The sequence below is a fragment of the Armigeres subalbatus genome, chromosome 2 (genome assembly GCF_024139115.2).
Source record: "Armigeres subalbatus isolate Guangzhou_Male chromosome 2, GZ_Asu_2, whole genome shotgun sequence".
Taxonomy (NCBI): domain Eukaryota; kingdom Metazoa; phylum Arthropoda; class Insecta; order Diptera; family Culicidae; genus Armigeres; species Armigeres subalbatus.
This window is the reverse complement of record NC_085140.1, coordinates 166,423,511-166,444,496: the sequence shown is the minus strand read 5'-3', so window position 1 is coordinate 166,444,496 and position 20,986 is coordinate 166,423,511. Positions and strand designations below refer to the sequence as shown.

General features: G+C 41.5%; 1 protein-coding gene across 7 annotated transcripts; it reads left to right on the top strand.

Annotated features, from left to right (window-relative positions):
- The first annotated feature begins 3,366 nt into the window (after positions 1–3,366).
- LOC134215444 (uncharacterized) lies at positions 3,367–9,075 on the top strand. 7 transcript variants are annotated; one of them, XR_009980168.1, is made up of 6 exons: positions 3,370–3,727; positions 4,262–4,402; positions 4,475–4,623; positions 8,217–8,478; positions 8,541–8,727; positions 8,796–9,075. XR_009980168.1 is itself a non-coding variant. In XM_062694631.1 (5 exons), the coding sequence occupies exons 2-5, from the start codon at positions 4,299–4,301 to the stop codon at positions 7,147–7,149; spliced, it is 375 nt and encodes a 124-aa protein (XP_062550615.1). In that variant the 5' UTR covers positions 3,367–3,727; positions 4,262–4,298; the 3' UTR covers positions 7,150–7,725. The 7 variants fall into 7 exon arrangements, 2 of the variants coding, with proteins under 2 accessions (XP_062550615.1, XP_062550616.1); XM_062694631.1 differs by lacking the exons at positions 8,217–8,478; positions 8,541–8,727; positions 8,796–9,075 and adding exons at positions 6,713–6,829; positions 7,145–7,725 and having other exon boundaries at positions 3,367–3,727; XR_009980164.1 differs by having other exon boundaries at positions 3,369–3,727; positions 8,541–9,075.
- The last annotated feature ends 11,911 nt before the right edge of the window (positions 9,076–20,986 follow it).

Below are 20,986 nucleotides of genomic sequence, written 5' to 3'. Positions count from 1 at the left end.
TTCATCTATTCCCCAAGCAACACAATTTCAACAAATCTGGTTGCAGTAACCATATTGTGACTGAATCCGGTCATATATAAGTTACTGTGATTGATGTGCAATATGTGTGCTTTTCAGGTCACTCGCAACAGATTGCATTCGACGCAGAATCTTGTCCCATTGTTTCCTATAGAAACTAGGCCGGATCGTACAATTGGGTCAAAAGTAATGGAGAAAATACTAATTTTAAAACTACACAATAAAATGCCATTTTTTGCTCTTATGCTCATCCGATTTGTTTGCAACAAATTGCGTTTAGCGAGAATTTTTTTATGCATATAAACAAATATGAAAAATAAGACCAATCCACATATTGGTGTTATTTTAGATTTTTCCAAACCTTTTGAACGAACGAGAAAGGCATCATCACCGCTAGGTGGATTAATCTGGGTTTTTTTTAAAAGTACCCCTTGAACTTGCGATAATTTATCCTATCAATACCATATGTTTCCTTGGATATATTTATACGGCAGATTTCGTATTTTTGCGCCATCAAATTTTACCCTAGATTATCATCAGCGAAAAAGTGAAATTTTGGAGTTGTTTTGTTTTTTGTTTATTGTTATTCTCTGTTTAAGTGATTTTTATATGATATAAGTTCATCCCTGAGGTGGTGTTGAAGTAGGCCGCACGAAGATGGAAATTCTAATGGGCCAAGCAAGTTTCTGATTATACATATGGTCGTTTCAATCAGTTTAGTGATTCATAATTACGACTTCAATTCCAATAATATATACGTAATGGATGATTTACCATTTTAATTTATTTATAAATATAAATTTTATTCTACCATTTCATCATATTCATCCATGAATACTGTTAGCTTTCTGGGCATAAAGTGTATCATGTTTGTGTTTCAAATTCATGCTGTGTCAGGCTGGGTTCAATTATTAGAATGCTGATTGAGTTATTAGCAATACATGATTAAGGTTTGTAAATTTATTTTTTCTTGTTAATTTTATTTGAATCGAATTTATTTTATTTTATTCTTTTCATCTCGTTCCAGAGAGCGAGTAATGGCGCTTTAACCTAGGCATAAGAGCCAGGACATATGGCAGAAATACCTGTGTCCCATCCCTGGAAGTTGGATCCGCAAGGAGGGACACTAACCTTCTTAGCAATGTCCCTCCCAACATCACCTATTCATAAACCCCCAAATATGGAACGGTTGGTACGGCTGTCCCCGTTTCTTCCTTTCGTGAATACAAAACTCTGCGTTGATCATGTTATTCATTATTGAATAATCTGACTGCCGGTGAGTTTTGAATTATCTCCCAATTTCAAGCCTGCACGGTGGGCCTGGCCGTTTTAATATTTGTGTCATATTTATGATATGCTACAAATATTAATGTTGACAATAAAATGTTCGGGAATACAACCGACATTTCCAGGATGCTTTTCAATACTGGCTGTGCATGTGCTAAGACAAGACAAGACAAGACAACGTGAAATCTGTGCTGTTAAACGCTAGCGAAACACGATGTGTGAACACTCAACGGCTCCAGGTGTTCATCAACAGATGCCTACGATATATAATTCGGGCCTGGTGGTCTCACAACTGGATCTCAAACAACGAGCTCCATCGTCGTTGCGTTGTCACCAGAGGCCGATAGCAACAGAAATTCGGGATCGGAAGTGGGGCTGGGTCGGCCACACTCTACGTAGGGGCGGAAATGAAATCTGTAAACAAGCATTAGACTGGAACCCAGCGGGTCATCGCAACAGAGGCAGACCCAGAGGTGCATGGTGGCAAAGCCTCAGTAAAGAAATAAAAGAAGTCGACCGAAATCTAATCTGGCAACAAGTTAAAGCGATAGCTAGGCAACGCTCAGGATGGAGATCTTTCAAGTCGGCCCTTTGCACCACCGGAGGTGTACAGGATCCAAATACTTACTTAAGAAGCTTAAGTAAGAAGCAAGTCCTTCGAGTGACGGTACGGCGAGTATCGTGAACATTTGGTCCTTCGAGCCGGATCAAAGGCATTTTATACCGGAATGTGATTCACGCGGCAGTGCAATAATAAGCAAGTTTGTGGCTGCCATCCAATAAGGTGCCTACCAGTCAAAACGTTCAATGCATGAGATGGCGTTGATTCAGTGGTAGTAAAATCGAAATTTCATCACTATAAAACTACTCATCAGTGCAAACTAAGTGCAGTGCATACTTCATTTCTGATCCCTACTTCAGCTAAACCAATCCCATTTTCCATAAATTTGCGAAATACCTGATTTTCCCATACATTTTAGCAGGGCCGGATTTAGCCGGAAGGGGGCCCCGGGGCCGACAGCTTGGGGGCCCCAAAATGTACAAAAAGGTTGGTTTTAATACATAAGATTTGTGGGGGCCCGGGGCACTACTTTGTAAAGAGCTGAGCAGAATGGATACGTTTGCCTGCGTTTTGACAGTTTTGCCGTGGAAATGATAAATCACGCAGATTGATAATTGCGACGGTATTTGGATGGACGGAATAGTGACTATTCGTTCAAGTGTTTCGATCGCGGTTGGAAGATTCAAACTTTCGGAACACATTCTGCCGTCTGCAAACTATTCGTGCGTGATGTGCGTGAACAATAAGGCAAAGACAAAGGTGCTGTTTGAACGAGATGGCGCCACAACATTTAAAGTAAAATAAATTTCCCTGTATGGACAAATCATCCGTTCTCATTAACTACGCATCGCATCAATATGAAACCTAGGTCAAAAAGCAACAAATATTTTTTAGATTTTTTGTTCTCACGACTTGTTTTACAGTTCTAAACAATAAAAGAGATTTCATTGTACCTCCATACTAAATTCTAGCTGTATACTTTCAATTTCTTCAAGACTGTTCTCCACCTCGTGTGTGTGGAAGGAACATTGAAAGCTTACAATATCGAACAGCAGATGTCACTAGTGTATATGCAATATTACATTGATACAAACACGCAGCAACACCACCAATTATACCGTCAGGTGTAGTGGCTGTTGTTAAAATATTTAGGAAGGGCCTCAAGCGGAATTTTTGCTAGAACGCAACTGACGATCTCCTATTCTGCGCTTGAGAGTGCACTAAGGCGAGTGTCACTCTAGTGATGTGAAGAAGATCGGATATTCTTCTTCAATGGCTCTTCATTCCAACTGGAACTTGGCCTGCTTTTCAACTTAGTATTCTATTAGCATTTCCTCAGTTACTAGTTGAAAGCTTTTCTATGCCCGCCATTGCATGAGTATTTATCTTGTGTGGCAAGTACAATGGATACACCATTGACGAATACATAGACCTAAATGTCCGGTACAAAGCCATCAGAATATCGGGCACCATGTCTTCTTCTTCATTTTGAAGAAAATACCCCTCGTGGGTGACGAATTACATAAATATTTTACGAGCGCTGACTTACCCCTCTCGACGTTTTGACAGTTTGTCTGATTGTTTTTCTCCCTCACCTTGCGTCGTCGTTTCGGTTTTGAATCGACGCATAAATAAATATTAATCCGTATCAAAATTGATATGTTTCTTTGTGCGGGGTGTAGTAAATGAGAGCCGCTTCCATTATAAAAAATCGGAGAGGATTTATTTGACCGGAACCTGGTTCGCTGTTCGCTCTTGTCATCGTCACCGAAAAATTGGCAAAAAATGTGTGGTGCACGGCTGCGGAAGCCGAACCGGAGATACGGTTTCATTTTACGGATTTCCGAACGATCCTGGCACGTAAGTACTCTGTAATTGAATATGTATCTGAGAGCACCAAATATTAAGCAGTTAAGAAAATTTGAGGCCAACGTCATGGAAAGATACGACATTGTTGTTTCATAAGAGTGAAAGTTTCAAACGTAAACATTGACTTTTTCCGCTGATTCCATTTTTCTCGTTATTTATACTAAGGACACACCTGTGGTACTTGTACCATGGTACAAGAGTACAAGAAAAAATATTCCAAGACTATCTTTGATTAAGACAATAATTGATATGGTACTCATTTCAAGATTATTGTACCATGGTACTTTATACCACCAGTGTGTCATTAGTATTAAATTCATTCGTTTTTAATTACAATTCGTTTCGTAAATTTCAAATCGCCGCCGTATACTTCAACATGAAGGATTTTGTTGTTTCTCACCATTGCATGTTTTTTTTTCTTTTTACTTCTTGAATTCGTCTATATTTCATAGAAAAAATGATTTATTGTGCTACGAAATGATATTTAAGCGTGTGGATTAATTTCAGTGTATTTATTTTTTAAAGGTTAACGCAGTGGCTTCATTTCTGTGATCAGGTGGAAATGCGTGAAGCAGGACAAAGCAAGGATGTGTTCAAGTTCCGGCATGTATGCTCAAAGCACTTTGAGAGGGCAGCATTTAAGAATCCATTGATCGTATCTTTAGGGTGAGTAAAATATTTGGTGGTACGTGTTTTTTTTTTGTTTTACTCAACATTTTCTAATTCTATGAAAATTAGATTACAAAAGCATGCGGTTCCCACTATCAAAACGCTGAACCCCACCGCAGTGGAGGACAACGTATTGGATTACGAGTCACAGTACATCGAACTTTTAAGCAGCGACATGACCGTTGATACTGGTGTTGTTGAAGAACAAATAGATTATGGTAAGTTAAATACTTTGTACTTCATTGATACAGTACTGACTACTACCTACATAAATACCATTCTCGAGTTCCGATCGTGCCATTGTGTGCACTCCACGGATACGACGACTTTTAAGGCCCAATGTCCACGTAGCGGTTTTCAAGCTGCGTGCACGCCGCGTCACGTAAGGTACCCAGCATCAAATTGAGTAATGCACACATATACGTGTGCACGACTACATTTGAAGCTGAGTGGACGCGGTGTACACGCAGCTTGAAAAAACGCTACGTGGGCATCGTGGGCCCTAACTGGTTTTCGGCTCTTTCTTGAAGGCTGTCTAATATATCTTGTGCTGTATGGGTTAATGCCACACACAATTTTCTGTAGCATCCTAACAAATATTCTACGCAGCTCATAAACTCTGAAATGATTTTTTCAACGTCCACGCTTCGGACCCATAGAAGATCATCTACAATAGGGAGCGCAGCGGCGCATTTTGCAAGTTAACCCATCTATTTTTAGCCAAAACGCACCGCTGCATTCACCATTGTAGATGAGCCTTCATAAGGACCATCGGAAGAATCATAGTTTTATACATAGCAAATTTTGTTTCCATCTGTATTGCGAGACGTAGATCACTTTACCTATAAATAGGTACTTGAATCACCCATATTTGAGTTGATTATGCATTACTAATAATATGGGTGAAATATACCAAGAAAATTGTTAAACTTTACCTATAATCTGAGAAAAATGACATTTACCTGTGATTTACCGGTGAAAAAAAATTATAATAATTTTTTTCTTCATTTGGAATAGTTTGCTTTTTCATAGAGAATCCCTTAGAGCACCTCCACGGGAGTCCTCATCGCTATTCTTATAATAGCGCTCCTTCCCGAGTGCTATTTTAGGATAGCGCCCCATGTTCCCACCGGTGGTTTCTATTTTAGGTATAGCGACTTCAAAAACATATTGAGTTCTCACCGGGCGTTGCTAAAAGTAGTCATCTTCTTTTTCAATGGCTCTACATTTCAGCTGGAACTGGGCTAGCTGCTCAACTTAGTATTTTATTAGCATTTCCTTAGTTATTAATTGAAAGTTTTTCTATGCCCGCTTTCGCATGAGTATGTATTTTGAATAACAAACACAATGGATACACTATGCCCACTCAAAAACATCCTTGACTGAATCGGGAATAAAACTTGCCATCTCCGGAGGGCAACTGGGATTAAAAATACGCTTTTGCTCGCAAAGCTAACTGAAGACCCCTCATAGTACATACTTAAATATTATATAACAAGTTTTTTTTATTTTGTACTGGATTTCCTTCCTGCTGGAAATTAACCTCGAAACAACTTCCGAAATAATCCTGCAAATTATCTTACAAAGTTGTTTGAAACCACAAAAGAGATAATAGGGCAATTCCAATACAAAAAATCCAAAAGATTCTGGAAGAAATCCTAAAACTATTCTGGGGGAACTGCTAAAAATTCTTAAAGGAACTCAATGACCCTAGTTGAATTTCCAAAGCAAATCATATAGGGGAACTGCTCGTGGATTTCATCTCATGGTTCCGATGTTCATCCCATCAAAAACAAAGCACTGGAAAGGTATTTGATTAATTTCTCATATTTGTGATTTTTTTCCGATCGAGATCGGAACAGTTCCCCTATGATGAACGACAGAAAAGCGAAACTTGCGGGAGATTTTCCTGAGGAACTCCTTGAAGAACATACTAAACAATTACTAAAAGAACCTTCTGAGTTCTCTTTTGAGGGATTCCTGAAAGACCTCCTCCTTGAATAACTTGCAAAAAAAACAGATTTTCTTTCACAGAAAATCCATCAATAGTGTGGGCTCTAGCGGGCGCCGGTGTGTATCGAGCTGATCTATTACTGTAGTTACTTCTATTTCCCTTCCTATTTGATTATATTCGCCGAAATTGTTCTGAAAAAGAAAAACAGATTTTCTGCAATTTTTATCAATACTAAAGTGACGTTTCACAGAATAGCAACCCTGTATAGAAATTTAGCAACCCAGTATGGGGCGCTAAATTTGGAAACTCACGGCTAATTTTGAGTTGCGTTCTCATTTTACATTCCCGTTTAGATACTACCGGTGTAGAAGTGGGTCGCTATATAGGGCCCGGAAATAGCGATAGGGACCCAGATGGTGACTCCCGTGGAGATGCTCTTAAATATCTTTATCTTTTGTGTTTTATTGTAGGTAAGTAGAATATTTTGCTGAAAGTATCATTTCAAGACAAAATTTTCAAAACGACTTATCTTCTTTTGTAAACAAAGATTCAAACGACGATTTGACGAATCTGATAGCTCACCCACGCAAACCTACACCATCAATAGGTAGGGGAAGGATTCCGCTACCTATTGATGGTGTTGGTTTGCGTGGGAGAGCTATCAGATTCGTCAAATCGTCGTTTGAATGTTTGATTACAAAAGCAGATAAGTCGTTTTGAAAATTTTGTCTTGATTTGTTATGTTCATTATTTTTAAAATTTCTATATTTTAAAAAAATTTATAGATTGAAAATGGAGACGATGGATTGCACCAAGGATCTTTCGTTATTTTCCGCTGTTTGCTTCCGGCGAGGCTTCCGGTGAAGGTTTGTTTAAAGTGAAGTTTAAACATGCTACTGTTAGTGCAGGGTGTTGAAAATCGGGGAACATCCGACAACAAGGAAAATCCGCAACATACGACAACGACATCCGGAAACAAGTTCTTCCGATACTCGTCTTAAGACACGATTCGGATCTTCCAGCACCGAAAGCAGGAAATTAGAAAACCCTTCCGCTAACTGAGAAGAAATAGCCGGTACTAAAAGTCCGAGACGGAGACGTTGAGACGGATCGGTCTCCACATTTTAAATACATCGGGTGGAAGTTGCTCTTTTGAGCACTGTTGAGGAGGAGGTTATGGAAGTCAATCATGATATGACGGTTTACCCGGAACCAAGAAAACAGTTATTGATCAACCCACTGCGTTAATTTCATAATATGATTTGTACTGGCACCACAACCGTCAGCAGACGAACTACACTTGTCGGAGTATTTCCCATCACAACAGCGTCCATAGTTATCGAGCGAGTGCTATTTGCCTCATATTTATCAGGGAACACCGGAATGTTGCTTCAACATGTTGCTTCAACACAAAACACCATCATATTTACATTATCCGTTAGTCGATCAGCAGTCGCACGAGCTGGTCCTCACTGGCTCTGATGTCACCAACCCTCCGTCACATCTTCCTGCACCCGATATCAAACGTAGGTACCAGTAACACTTGCTGCTGAAATCTAAATATCCGTGCAATCCTTGTCTATGATGATAAGTGGAGCAGCTGAGTGCAAAAAAAACGCCCGTGCTATTCTCGTTTCTGGTAAGTAATACCTTTGATTTATTATCTAATGAGAGACTATTTGGGCACCACCGCTATTTCCGCCCATCGTTATTTGATTTGAATACGACTGAGTCATGAACGCTGGGGACACGTAGGCCCAAACAGTCATTCTCCATATACCAATGAATCTCGAAGCATTCTTTCATTTATATTTATTGCTTGTTTCAGACTAAAGAGCTTGAATGATTGTCTTTCAGCATTCAGAAAAACCGGTCGGTCAGTTAAATCACCAAAACGGTAAAATTTTAAACTTCATAATTCCGCAGCTGGAGGTTGCCAGGATAGTGCAGGGGTGCAGGGCGCATGCTAGTACCGTACAAAGTGTACTCTCGTGTGTATTGAATATTTTCGGAGAATGCACGAAGAAGCACAGCAGTCCTCCCAACCCCTCTACTGGGCTTCCGGATTTTCGATATTTGCAGAAGACAACCTGTACCAACGCACTCGACATATTCACAGGTAAAACTCAATTATGATACACTACCGCTATCTCAAAATTAATAATATTTTTTTTGTCACAGAATTCCAAGCGGTGGTCATGCACAGTTCTTCGTTACAATCCACAACGGATTCTAGATTAGCGTACATTCCACAGCAGAAGCCATTTTCTCATCTCACAACGTGGAATTCGGACGACCGCTTCTGTGCGTGTGCAGCCAAAGACCCAGCACATTAGTATACTGCAAAACTCCGAAGGCCGATAAAGTTGTACGTTGTGTTGCTAAAAGCTTCAACCAGTCGTAGAAAAAATCACTTTTCCGGCAACTCCAACATAGAGATCTTCTCGATACTCGATACTATTTACATGCTGCCTCACTTGTCGTAACCGGATCATCCTCGTGGAAGTGACTGTATAATGGTGACCTGAATGGTGATGGTGAATGGTGATCGATCTATTTAATGATCGAATAAACTGGAAAAGGAGACAAAATCATACAACGGGCCGTTCAAGATGTAGAAATCGCAAGATGGAAATGTAACGAGACGCGAAAGGGGAGGCTGATATTCCGTTTTGCATCAAGGGCTGGTATTTGATGTTGCTATCGCAGACTTTGAAGTTTGATAGGTTATTTAGATATTTGAAATTTAATTATTAGATAGCATAATGAATCGCCTGCTTTGAGCGTGCTTACAGCGGCACACTAGGAGTTAACTTTCTAAAACCATTATGGCGAAAGGCATCTAAGGTTCGATTTCTCAAAATTAAGCACCTTTATCAAAAAAAATATTTGGTAGGCGTAGTAGCGGACACCTTCCTACATAACCGGTACCAAATATTTTTTCATGAAAAGTTTCTAGTTTCGAGAAAACCCGCGTTAGATGTCTTTCGCCATACAAATTTCTGGCGGTTAACTCATGCTAGCTATTTTGCGCATATACTAAAGCGCTTGGATGTGGCCGCGGCGGGTAGAATATCAACCACTGCCAATAATTCATTGACGATTTGATTATATTTTCCAGGTCTTGGTGCGGCCGGTCGCAACGGTTTGACCGATCGATCGAATAACATCCGGCACTATCCGGCGCAGCCATCATGGGTCAAGCTGTCACTATATATTATATATTATTGGATCCTGGTGATCCTTTTATTGTCAGTTTACGTGATTCGGCGCTTGCTGCGATTGATCTTCCAACTAAGGAACTGAAGGATATTCCAGTTCGCCTGACATTGATACCATCAGATCCTGTATTGCCATTAATGATGAGTCTCCCATGCAGTAATAGCCAATCATCAATCAACAAAATAACTCGCTCTATTCAATGAATATGTAGAACATGCGTATTAACAACAATAAAATTATTGTTTGATATTTATATATTTTTTAAAATATTTTTTATTTTTCTTGATTTTTTTTTCAAATTTATATATTTATATTTAATATTACCCATATTTAGACAATTTCAATTAAATATAAGTTTTATTTTGAATTATTTTATCAATTCATCCAAATTCATTATAATTTAGAATTAATCTTATTTATTTGAGTATAATTTATGTTTGGCTTCAAGCTCGTTTTATTTAATTTTAAATTCAAATGAATAAAATATCCTGTTAACACTATTATTTTGGTGAGGAGAACATCATTTTTTATTTCTTAAGTATTCGAATGATTTTGTTTATGATAGGCGCCGTTCACTAATTACGTAAGCACTTGTGGGAGAGGGGGGGTCTCAATCAACAAACGCAATGAATCAATCAATCAAACCAACTAATCAATCAATTAATCAACCCAATCAATATATCAATCGTTCAATCAACCAATAGACACAATCAATCAATCAACCATTTTAATTAATTTATCAATCAATCAATGAATCATTCAAACAATCGATCAAGCCAAGCAATCAACCCGATCAATTAATCACTCAACCAACAATCATCTCAACCAATCAATTAATCTATCAGTCATTCAATCAACTATCAATAAATTAATCAACCCAATTATTCAATCAATCATTCCATCAACTAACAACCCAATCAATCATTCGTCACTCAATCAATCAATCACTCTTTAAACAAAATACTCTGGACGGAGTCAGGTGTGTATAAACAACGGGTAAAATTTCCCTGAGTTGTCGTTCTATCAGATAAAATGGAATGGATTTTGTTGGCTTTCAGTTTGTGCTGTTTGTACTTAACAGAGAAACCGTTAGGCGAACATTTGTCTGAACATAAAACTTAAACCTATAAGGCACACAAGGCTCACAGCTGAAATGGTGACAGATTTCGCCGCATGGTTGCAGCCATCCTGGGCACAATAGCACTCCTCCCAGTAGACCCCGTTCTCGTAGACGCCCCAGTTGCACACGCCGGTGACACCAATTTCCGATACCGAGGTGCACCATCGGATCACCTCCGGATTTTTGCTGCGCCGAACCATGTAGTATTCTGTTATACATAGCAAAAATAAATATCACTGATAAATAAACATAAGGGTATCTTACCATGTTCATTTTTGTCGGCATATAATACCCTGATAATACCTACAAGGCATTTGCAATTCCAACCGCACTGCTATTTAAATTAACGAAATTTCTTGTGGTCGATTTCGGTGATCTACTGATGTTTGAATCAGAAACACCATCAGAGGTAAACAAAAATGGAAATGACAACTGTTGTCAAACTGACGTGATTCGAATTGAGGGGCTTCTCAATGGTCGAGTGATTGTAATAATTGTAATCCGTCACTCCCCAGGGGTATATAGTGGTGCCCGGAAAAATGGCCACCCCTCCGTCTATGTATTCGTCAATGGATACACTATGCCCAGGGAGTCGAGAATGTTTTCCACCCGAAAACATCCTAGACCGGACGAGAATCGAACTCACCATCTCCGGATTGGCAATCCTACGCTTTTGCTCGCAAGGCTACTGGAGAACCCGATCGGATATTGTTCCTGGCTATCTTGTGAAGCTTCTGTGGCCATTGTCGGAAGGTGATTTGCTCTATTCATCTATTGCCATCTTCACCTCTTGTTAGCGTGGATTGGAGCAAGAGTCGGTGCCATTTCTCAGTGCCATTGGATCTGTTTGGCACAATTTCGTCCTTTTGGAAGCCATCCAGTCTCCAGGATAGCCCCCGGTGAGCAAATTCCACGTTAGTTTTTGCATGTGGCTATCGGTAGCCGTGATTTGGAACATAAGAAAGTGGGTAGCTTTTTTTTATTTTGTTATTGTGGCTTGGTGAGACGGCCACGAATCGAGTGGAAACTCGTTCGCGCCCTCGATTTGCGATACCGCGTAAGTTCGAACGTGGGTTCGCGTTCGCGATTCAATTATAAAATGATGCACTTTCGTCGAATTTTAACTGTCGCGAAGAGTTTTTACACCGCGACGTTCGATTGTGAATCATCCTCGCCGGCTCGGTTCCGCGTAGAAATGGTTAGTTTCGCGTTGGGAAGGATTTGATCGTTCGATTTAACAGCCGTTTCTGCTCATTTTCGATCGCGATGCGTGCTAGAAAAGTTAAGCAGCCGACTGGTAGCTTAGCTTAGCGTAAGTGCCTGCTAAAAGTTTTTGACGCGCTTGCGCGATTCATCCGTGATTACGATCACGACGATCACGAGTTTTCAGTTTTGTGTGCGGATTGATTCAGTGAGTGTGATCAAGAAGCTGGAAGCACCGGAGGATCTGGATAAGCACATCTACGAACGCGTTGAATTCAAGCAATGGTACTACAAGACAAAGGGTTTTGTTTTTCTCCCGAAGTGCGCCGGGAATCCCAACTAGTCGGTGTTGAACAATTCGGTACACGCTCCACAGCAACACTAAGCAAACATCCACCTCCGTCTGCCAAAAATCGACCCACCGAAGTTCAATTGTGACTTTTCACGTTGGATTTCGTTCCGGGACAAGTTCACATCGATAATCCACGTGAACGGCGATATTCCTATATCGGTCGATATTGCCGCCGATAGCTACGCTACAACTTAGGATGCTCTTCTAAAGATGTCCAACAACCGGAAATACTTGAAAAAGCAACTGTTCAAGGCGCTTACGAATTGCCAGCAGTGAAGCAGGAATGTGCAACACGCATCCACGGTTTGGTCAACGATTATCAACGTCTTGTCCGCGCCCTAGCCAAATTGGGCAAACCGGTGGAAAATTGGGACTTGCCGTTGCCGCTCATCTGCCTGGTCTCGTACAAGTTGGATCACGCCCAGTAATCACGGAATGTCATGACATTAATGTCATTTGACACTAATTCGCCTCTCACGCTGCCAATTTCAGATTTAGAACAATGACTAATCAGTCCCATGACATCGAAATGTTATTTCTCGTCACTCCACATCGAAATGCGCACCTGGGAGAAGAAGACTGGCTAGTCAAGCCACAAGCACGATGTTCCTGTCCGGACAGTCATTCCATCCTAATTTGTTCGGTATTTCTGGGGAAGAACTTCAGTCAACGCCGAGAATTAGCTTCCCAAAAGCGCCTGTGTTGGAACTCCCTTGGCGTTGGTCATCAATCTAAGAAGTGCCATTCCAAATACAACTACCGTACATGTCATGAGATGCACCACTCGCTTCTGCATGATTTCCATGACTCCATTGAAGGTATCATGGCATCTCGTACAAGGTTCGTGCTCTCCTCGATTCGGCATCGATGTCGAATTTCATTTCGAAACCGTTGGCGAAAAACCTTTTCAGCCGCCGGTCTACAGTGGACGTATTTGTCGCAGGCATCGAATCCTCCACACAGAAAATCAGTAGTGCAGTAGTTACAGCTTCATCGAGTCGGAAAATCAAATGATTTCGATAAAACTACAGTTTTTGGTACTGAAGCAGCCGTCGTCGGAGCTGCCATCTACGCCGATTGACATTTTTGCGTGGAAAATTCAAGCGTCGAGCTAGCAAATTCACTGGTCAATATTCCCAGAAACGTAGATCTCGTCATTGGTAGCGACACGTACTGGGGACTCCACACGGGGCGGAAGGTCTTCCGTGGGTTGTCCAAACACTAGTTGGTTGGGCGGTAACTGGCCTCGCATCTCGCTCAGCTACCTGCATTCCACGGTTATGCTACCTCTGACCTCTACCTCCATTGCTGACGATCGACTGGAAGTTGCTCTACGCTAATTCTGGGACATGAAAACAATTCCATCGGCTCCAGTTCGATCTACCGAAGAAAGTCTATGCGAAGACACTACGCTGCTACTAGAACGCGCAATTGTACATTGCGCTTCTTCCGAGGACTGAGAATTCCGAAAAGGTTCTCGGAGAATCAAGATCGATTGCTGATCGTCGCTTTCTGAGCTTGGAATGACGACTAGATAGAGATCCTGTCAGCAAGGATTCATACCACCGATTCATGGAGGAGTATCTACAACTTGGTGTATCTACAACCTGGTCACATGTACCAGAGCCTTTAGGTTATCGAATTGATCACTCCCATATTCCCCACCACGTCTTCTTCAAGGAACCCAGCACGACCACGAAGACCTCTACTCCATCTACACGAGACTCCGGACACAACGCATTGCCATAGTAGCAGACGTCGAGAAGATGTTTAGACAGGTACAGTCTCCTTCGTATCCGCTATCGCCGATGTCCTTCCGATCCGATCGCTACGTTCGAACTACAGATCGTCACATACGGTAAGGCTAGCACACCGTACCTGGCAACGAAGCCACTCCAGCAGATTGCCATCTACCAATCGGAGTTCTATCCTGCTTCTGTCGACCCAGTGATGGAAGATTTTTACGTCGATGATCCGTTGCCTGGCGCATCTAACATAGAATTCACAAAAGCACTTCGCTATCAAGTCACTACCATGCTCAGTTCCGCTAGATTTACGCTTAGAAATGGGCGTCGAATGCTCCAAAAGTCCTCCAGGATGTTCCACCAGAAGATCTGGCCATCAAACCTCTCCACGATCTGCAGGATGAGCAGATGATCTTCACGCTCGGCCTATTGTGGAATCCAAAGGCCGACAACCTTCGGTTCAAGGTACAAGTACCAAGCGGATGGTAATGTCGTACATCGCCAGGAGTTTCGACCCATTAGGCTTATTGGGTTTGGTCATTACAAAGGCAAAGCTCTTCATGAGCATTGAAGCATGGTGGTGCTCTCTGCGAGTGGGATTCTACGTTGCCGGATCAGCTACAACTCGAGTGGAAGCAGTTCCACACCACGCTTCACATTCTAGCTAGAGTCAGTTGGTGCTACTATCCAGTTCCGTTTCTTCGCCAATGCAACCTCCGTTGCCTATGAAGTTTGCTGCTTTGTCCGCACGGAATCGGCGGAAGGTGTACATGTCCACCTGTTGGCATCAAAGTCCAAAGCTGCACCGCTAGCCACGCACCATTCCATCGCCAGACTAGAGCTCTGTGCATCACATCTGGTAACGAAACTCTTCAGGAAGGTGGATTCCTCGCTGAAAAGAAGACCACCACCATCTCGTATTTCTGGTCCGATTCCAGCACTCTACTTCAAATGTTCGCCGTTCCAACCCACTGGAAAACATTCGTTGCTAACCACGTGTCGAAGATCCAGCCCACCACAATTATAGACCACTGGAGACACATAGCTGGATCCGAAAATCCCACCGACGTCATTTCGCGTGGCCTCAACCCTACAGACATAATCAACTGTTCCCGTTGGTGTCACGGACCTTCTTGGCTCGCACTGTCACCTGAATATTGGTCCAAGACCATCATCGACCAGAAGAACTCCCTCGCAGCGTCCGAAGAAGGACGCAAAGAACAGATTGTGGCAATGATCGCTGCACAAGCAGATTTCTGTGGAGATCTCTTTTCTCGCTACTCTCGCTACAATAAATTACGTCGTGTGATCAGGGACGGAAATGGTTGACATTTCTTTTTACCATTCCTTCTTCTATGCAAAAAAATAAAAACAAAACCACGGCAGCCACAGCAGCAGCCACGCCAAGCAGACGACAGTCAGCACATGCTTTTACCATTTTCTCTCCCCACAATTAATGTTTTCGTACAATAATTTCACAGCGTATAACCGATTTTGGTGGGAAATATTCATTTCATTACTACTTGTTTGATTTAGAGACAAGAACAAATAAATCAGTACCTACGGATAGCACTCCTTCTAGGCTTTGCGCCACAGGTAATTGAACTCGATTCTGTGCTGTTTGCGCCGCGCACGAGCCGAAACAAAAAATCTCACGCAAATGTTGACCGCGCGCCGGCACGACTCTAACGTAGCAGCAAGCAAACAGTTTGCTTCATCGGAAAAATAAATGTCACGAAGTCGCGTACATTTTTTTGGCAAACTGTTTCGGCTTGTTTGGCGCAAGAAATTTGACTGAAAAAAAGATAAACATTCGCATAATCAAAGTGTTTTAATGTACATTTCCCAACACTGCGTGTGATTGCATTCTGCGACCGCTACATCCAACGTTTGAAGGAGCGCACAAAGATGTGCAGTTCCGGATTATCTTTCCTTATGATGGACATTACTAGCCGAGTCATTTCATTGTCCATCGTACCACTCACCACTTCCGAGCTCCAGCACGTTGAATACCTGCCAGGGATTGCAGAAATGGCTCTCAATAGATAACGAACAACAATAAAAGAGAGGCAAAAACTAAAGACACTATATACAAAGACGCGAAATCTGATCCCTGAGCAAAGAAATCAACCGGCAACCTCGAATGCGCAACACTGCTAATGCTGCATAAACTTTTTAAATTGGTCTATAAGATTTTCATAAATCAACAATATTGAATTAGTAGCGCGTTCACCAAACCAAATTGTTGTGAATTCACGATGAACAAGTAAACTTTATTTCCAACCATTTGTTGGGGTTGATTAGCCCAAAATGATCAAAAAATAACAGAATAATAATTGAAACATGCGTATTTATGGTAATCGAAAGAGCCCTTACCAAATGTTACGCGCGATTTTTTGGAATGACAGGTCTCTTGCTCGATTGGAATGACACTGACAGTAAATTTGGAATTCCAATTGGAACATTTCCTGTCTTTGTTTATAGTGTCTTTAGCAAAAACCTCTTCGAATCATAACAAGCCATGAAAACAAAACTATCGCACTTGTATATGCGGCTCCCACAGAGGGGGTTTGATAAAACGCTTTGTTTTCGCTCATTTTATGTTGGGGACCATGTTTTTTTTCGCTCAGCTGTGTAAAACAAGTTGATGCATCATCAGAACCGGTGCCTCCCGCAATTGGAGCTTATTTATCATTTATTATTATCAGAATTATTTATCAGAAATTTATCATTGGTTGTAGTCCCCCGAATCAGTTCATTATCGTAACAGCTACCGAAAAACGTCTCTCACGGTATGCTACCTATTGAGAGTGTATACAGACATGATAAGTGAAAGATTTTCTCATTCACCTTTGGATTCAAACCCTCATACCTGTTCTGCCGTTAAGCGCAGAAGGAAATATTTGCTTTGGAGTTGTCGAATCTCTCGAATGGCGAACGTGTCGCAACCAGGGGGGTAATATGCGGTGCATCGCGCCTCCTCTGCATGTAGTATGAAGCAAATGTAAATAAACAATCCCACAATTTTTTTGTTAGTCAGCAGTAGTGTAGGTTAACCAATATCCTACAAGATTCCAGTTCGAAAAATGTTACACTTGCCAAGCGGGGTGGCCCAGGCTAGCCCGCCTTTCCCAAGCGGCGAGGCCCGGATAATACATCTTAGGTAGGCTTGATTTGTTCGTGGATGACAGGCTTACTCCCCCCCTGGTCGCAACGTCATCATCGCTGAAGTGGCTGAAACCTACGTAACGCCACACTACCCGTCGCAAACTAACACCCGATCGTTCTGTCCGCCAAACATCCGCTGTCTGGTCTGCTAGCTAGCAATCTTCACATTAGCCTAATGCACGCAGGGCCACAACTCCTGCTAGCCACTCTCCGCCAGAAGTTCTGGATTCTTGGTGCCAGATATCAGATATCTCGAGGCCCTCTTTAGCCGTGTGGTAAGATGCGCGGCTACAAAGCAAGACCATGCTGAGGGTGGCTGGCTTCGATTCCCGGTACCGGTCTAGACAGTTTTCGGATTGTCTCGACTTCCCTGGGCATAAAAGTATCATCGTGTTAGCCTCATGATATACGAATGCAGAAATGGTAACTTGGCTTAGAAACCTCGCAGGTAATAACTGTGGAAGTGCTTAATAAACACTGCGAGACGGCAATGTCCCAATGGGGGATGTAATGCCAATGAAGAAGAAGAAGAAGAAGATCTTGTCAAGATAGTCTTTCACCAATGCCACACTTGTATCCGATCCAAGCACACTCTAGTCCAGCAGAACCATATGTTGAAGGTCAGCTACGTCAATCTTGTCTACGAGGAACTGGAAGGAGACCGCCGACAACCGTTTGGACCACTACTGGGATCCAGAAGCACCCAGAAGCATCCGCAGCAGATCTGGTCCCGCTGATACCCCGAGTATATGCAACAACTGCAATCCCGTGCAACTAAAGGTTGCAATCCGCCCGTCACTATCGAGGTGGGCACCATCGTCACACATTTGGTGTTATGCTTCGTGGACCTTCTCGGGGGTAGTTAATTAGCGAAGCAAGTCCTTCAAGTGACGACACGGCGAGTATCGTGAACAACTACTTTATTAAGTTCAAACAGCTGATTTTCGGGTGACTTCTGAACGATTCTCACAGCTGTCTGATCCATCTCATCTATCTTCATCAAGGTAGCCAGTTCGATGTGTTTCCAGCAATGCTTTTCGATCGGAAAGAATAAGGATGCAGTTATACAAACAATAGAACATTGGAAAAATCCAACGTACATCAATGTAAGCAAAATTCACAGCTTTTAAAGTATTTCATAGTTTAACTATTGTCGTTATCGCTCAGGCGAATAATTCATTCATAAAATTCCTCCAAGGAAGGTGTTCTAGTTTCTCCAAATTGGTTTGGAGTTCAGATCAATTGATCTACCAGGTCTACTGAAACTGATACCAAAAGCAACCCAACATGTTCAGGAAATTCTAAAAATGCCCTTGCGTATGGCTTGTGTTTCTTATTAGCTCAATGCAGATATTCACGGATCTGCAAACTGCTCTAGAGTTTAGGTAAATCAGTATACTGAGTCAACTACGCCTGGTAAAAAACCGATACTGGGAATTCCTCCCGAAGCTCCTCCGGAAGTTAGTCCAGGAGTTTCTCTGGAAGTTCCTCCGGAAATTCCTCCGCCTCCGGAAGTTTTGACGCTATCGTTTAACCGCCCCGAAGATCACCGCCGAATCTGATGGTACTGCGTTGTGACCGCTACATTGTTGCGCTGCTGAGTTCGCTTTCTACGAAATCTTGTTCGAACTGAGAATTGAAGCCAATCCCGCAGGTTGTTCGACTTTGATATCTGTGCTTGAGATGCACCACGGAGACTGGTTGGTTTGCGTAATACAACTTTTCAACAATTGTCGATAATAATTCTTCCTTGAACGGTCCAAAATAATTCAAAATCTGTCGAGAAACGGCTGAGATATTGATGTTCAAAGTCTATCAAATTTTCGCAACTGTAATGTGTATTCCGATATAGAAAACACAGACGTAGGCCTACGTCAAAAAGAAAACGGTAATACAATTTACCTCAGTCAATGAGTAGATAATAAATTATTTTAAATCAATTTAAATGACATCTACATACACGTCGAATGAACTCAACACAACAAACAATACGGACTGTGAATATCGATGCCCATCTCCAGGTACGTCTTTTTATATATGAAAAATATTTTCTTGACAAACCATCAGTGCTACCAACTTGACCCGTTTTCCAAATGGCCCGATCGCATAAGGGAAAGCAACGAACGATAGCATCACTTCCACACCATGACTAACTTCGATAGCCCTTTCAGCCCTCCATTGCAATGTCTGGAGGGCACGACATTCCTTCCGCCCGCTATCTGCTTATACGTTGGCCCAGTAAAAGCACTTGTATGGGGAAGGGCTTATGCGTCGCGAAGACTTATGCATATAATGCCCCACATATTGTACAGCTTCTTCCAGCATCCGGACAGAATGGCGAACCGACGTATTCTGCTGGATCCGGAAGCTTCACTGCAACAACAGCACGGCACAGGCTAGTTCTCTGCACACACACGAAATTGTCACAGGTGTTTTGCATTGTTACCCATCCATGCATGTTCGACTGAAAGCCAGGGCAGATAGTGCAGACCGGATAAGCAGAAGTAAATATTGATGAAGCACTATGAATGCGCCATTTGAAGATATAAATTTGCTTCGACAGCGCCAAAGCCAGGTAAAATGTTGTACGAATTTAGCATGTATTATTAAGATTCTATTCTGTGTGCCAGCCGTGCACGTATGCGGAGTGTGTGCAGGTTTGAACTGGTCAGCTTGCTCGTAGTTAGTTCGATAAATAATGTTCTAATTATCACTGCATTTATGTCGCTTTGGTTGTTTAGAGTGATGGGATGCTTTCTATTGAGGACAAAGGTTTGGTCTTTCAGTTTAATTTATCGTATTGCAGAAGTATTACGGTGTACCTACAGCATGCCAATAATTGATAGTCGACTTTTACAACTGACAGATTAATCAGAAAGCAGCTCCAAAATAAGATGCTATTGGTTTCTACAGACAGCAGCGCAAGCATCATAAATATAATGGGATAAAGACTCAATAATATTACAATACTGTGTTCAATCAAACTATGTCATCTTGTTAATCACCGATACACAAAATAACGCATTAAAAGTATATCTCGGGAACTTTTTCAAATCGGCGTATGTAACATTTTGATCAAGCTGAGAAAATGAGCTTGGAAGTTTTCAGATTTCATTTTTATTCCTATTTAGAAACTAATCATTTTTATTGCAATTGAATACACCTCAACAATACATTATGAAAAGGTTCATCGTCACTGACTCTGAAATCAGCAATGCGTGTGAACATTCCTGTTATTTTGATAAAAATATATGTTACAACGTTCTGCAGCAGATAAATCACATACGTCGTTTTGATACGTCAGCATGACCGAGGTCATGCTACTTTCGTCGAAATGTTACGCTGCTCCGTACGCTGCATTGTTGATACGTCGAAATGTTGCGTCAAGTTGAAACGTTTCACGCACATGCGACAAAAAATTGCAACACTTACAACACGACGTAACAACATTTGCTGCAGAAAAACAACGTAAAATGTTTTTCTTAACGAAAATCAGAATATTTAAGCAACATGCTTAATTTTGAAATCAGTGATGAAAAAGTACAAGCAGACGCACGTTTTAAACTATTTAGTTGTTTGAAAAAACTTTTTAAAGTACATTTTCTGCTTAGCGGTGTATGTGCAATATTTTCAACAATGATGTTACACCGTTTTTCAAAAAATTGATTTACATTTTTAATAACACATTTTCATGTAGCTTTGAAGATATACACATTTTTAGATGAATTTTATACCATATGCTGTTGAAAACGGGTTTGTTTACAATTTGCGACATACGCCGTTTTGAAAAAGTACCCGAGATATTTTCATTCATTTA

Bases quoted from the DNA above. Each gene is read 5' to 3' on its own strand.
- LOC134215444 (XM_062694631.1), top strand. From the start codon at position 4,299: ATGCGTGAAGCAGGACAAAGCAAGGATGTGTTCAAGTTCCGGCATGTA. The intron at 4,403-4,474 runs GTGAGTAAAATA...TATGAAAATTAG, and splicing joins CCATTGATCGTATCTTTAGG to ATTACAAAAGCATGCGGTTC. The intron at 4,624-6,712 runs GTAAGTTAAATA...ATTCCCGTTTAG, and splicing joins TGAAGAACAAATAGATTATG to ATACTACCGGTGTAGAAGTG.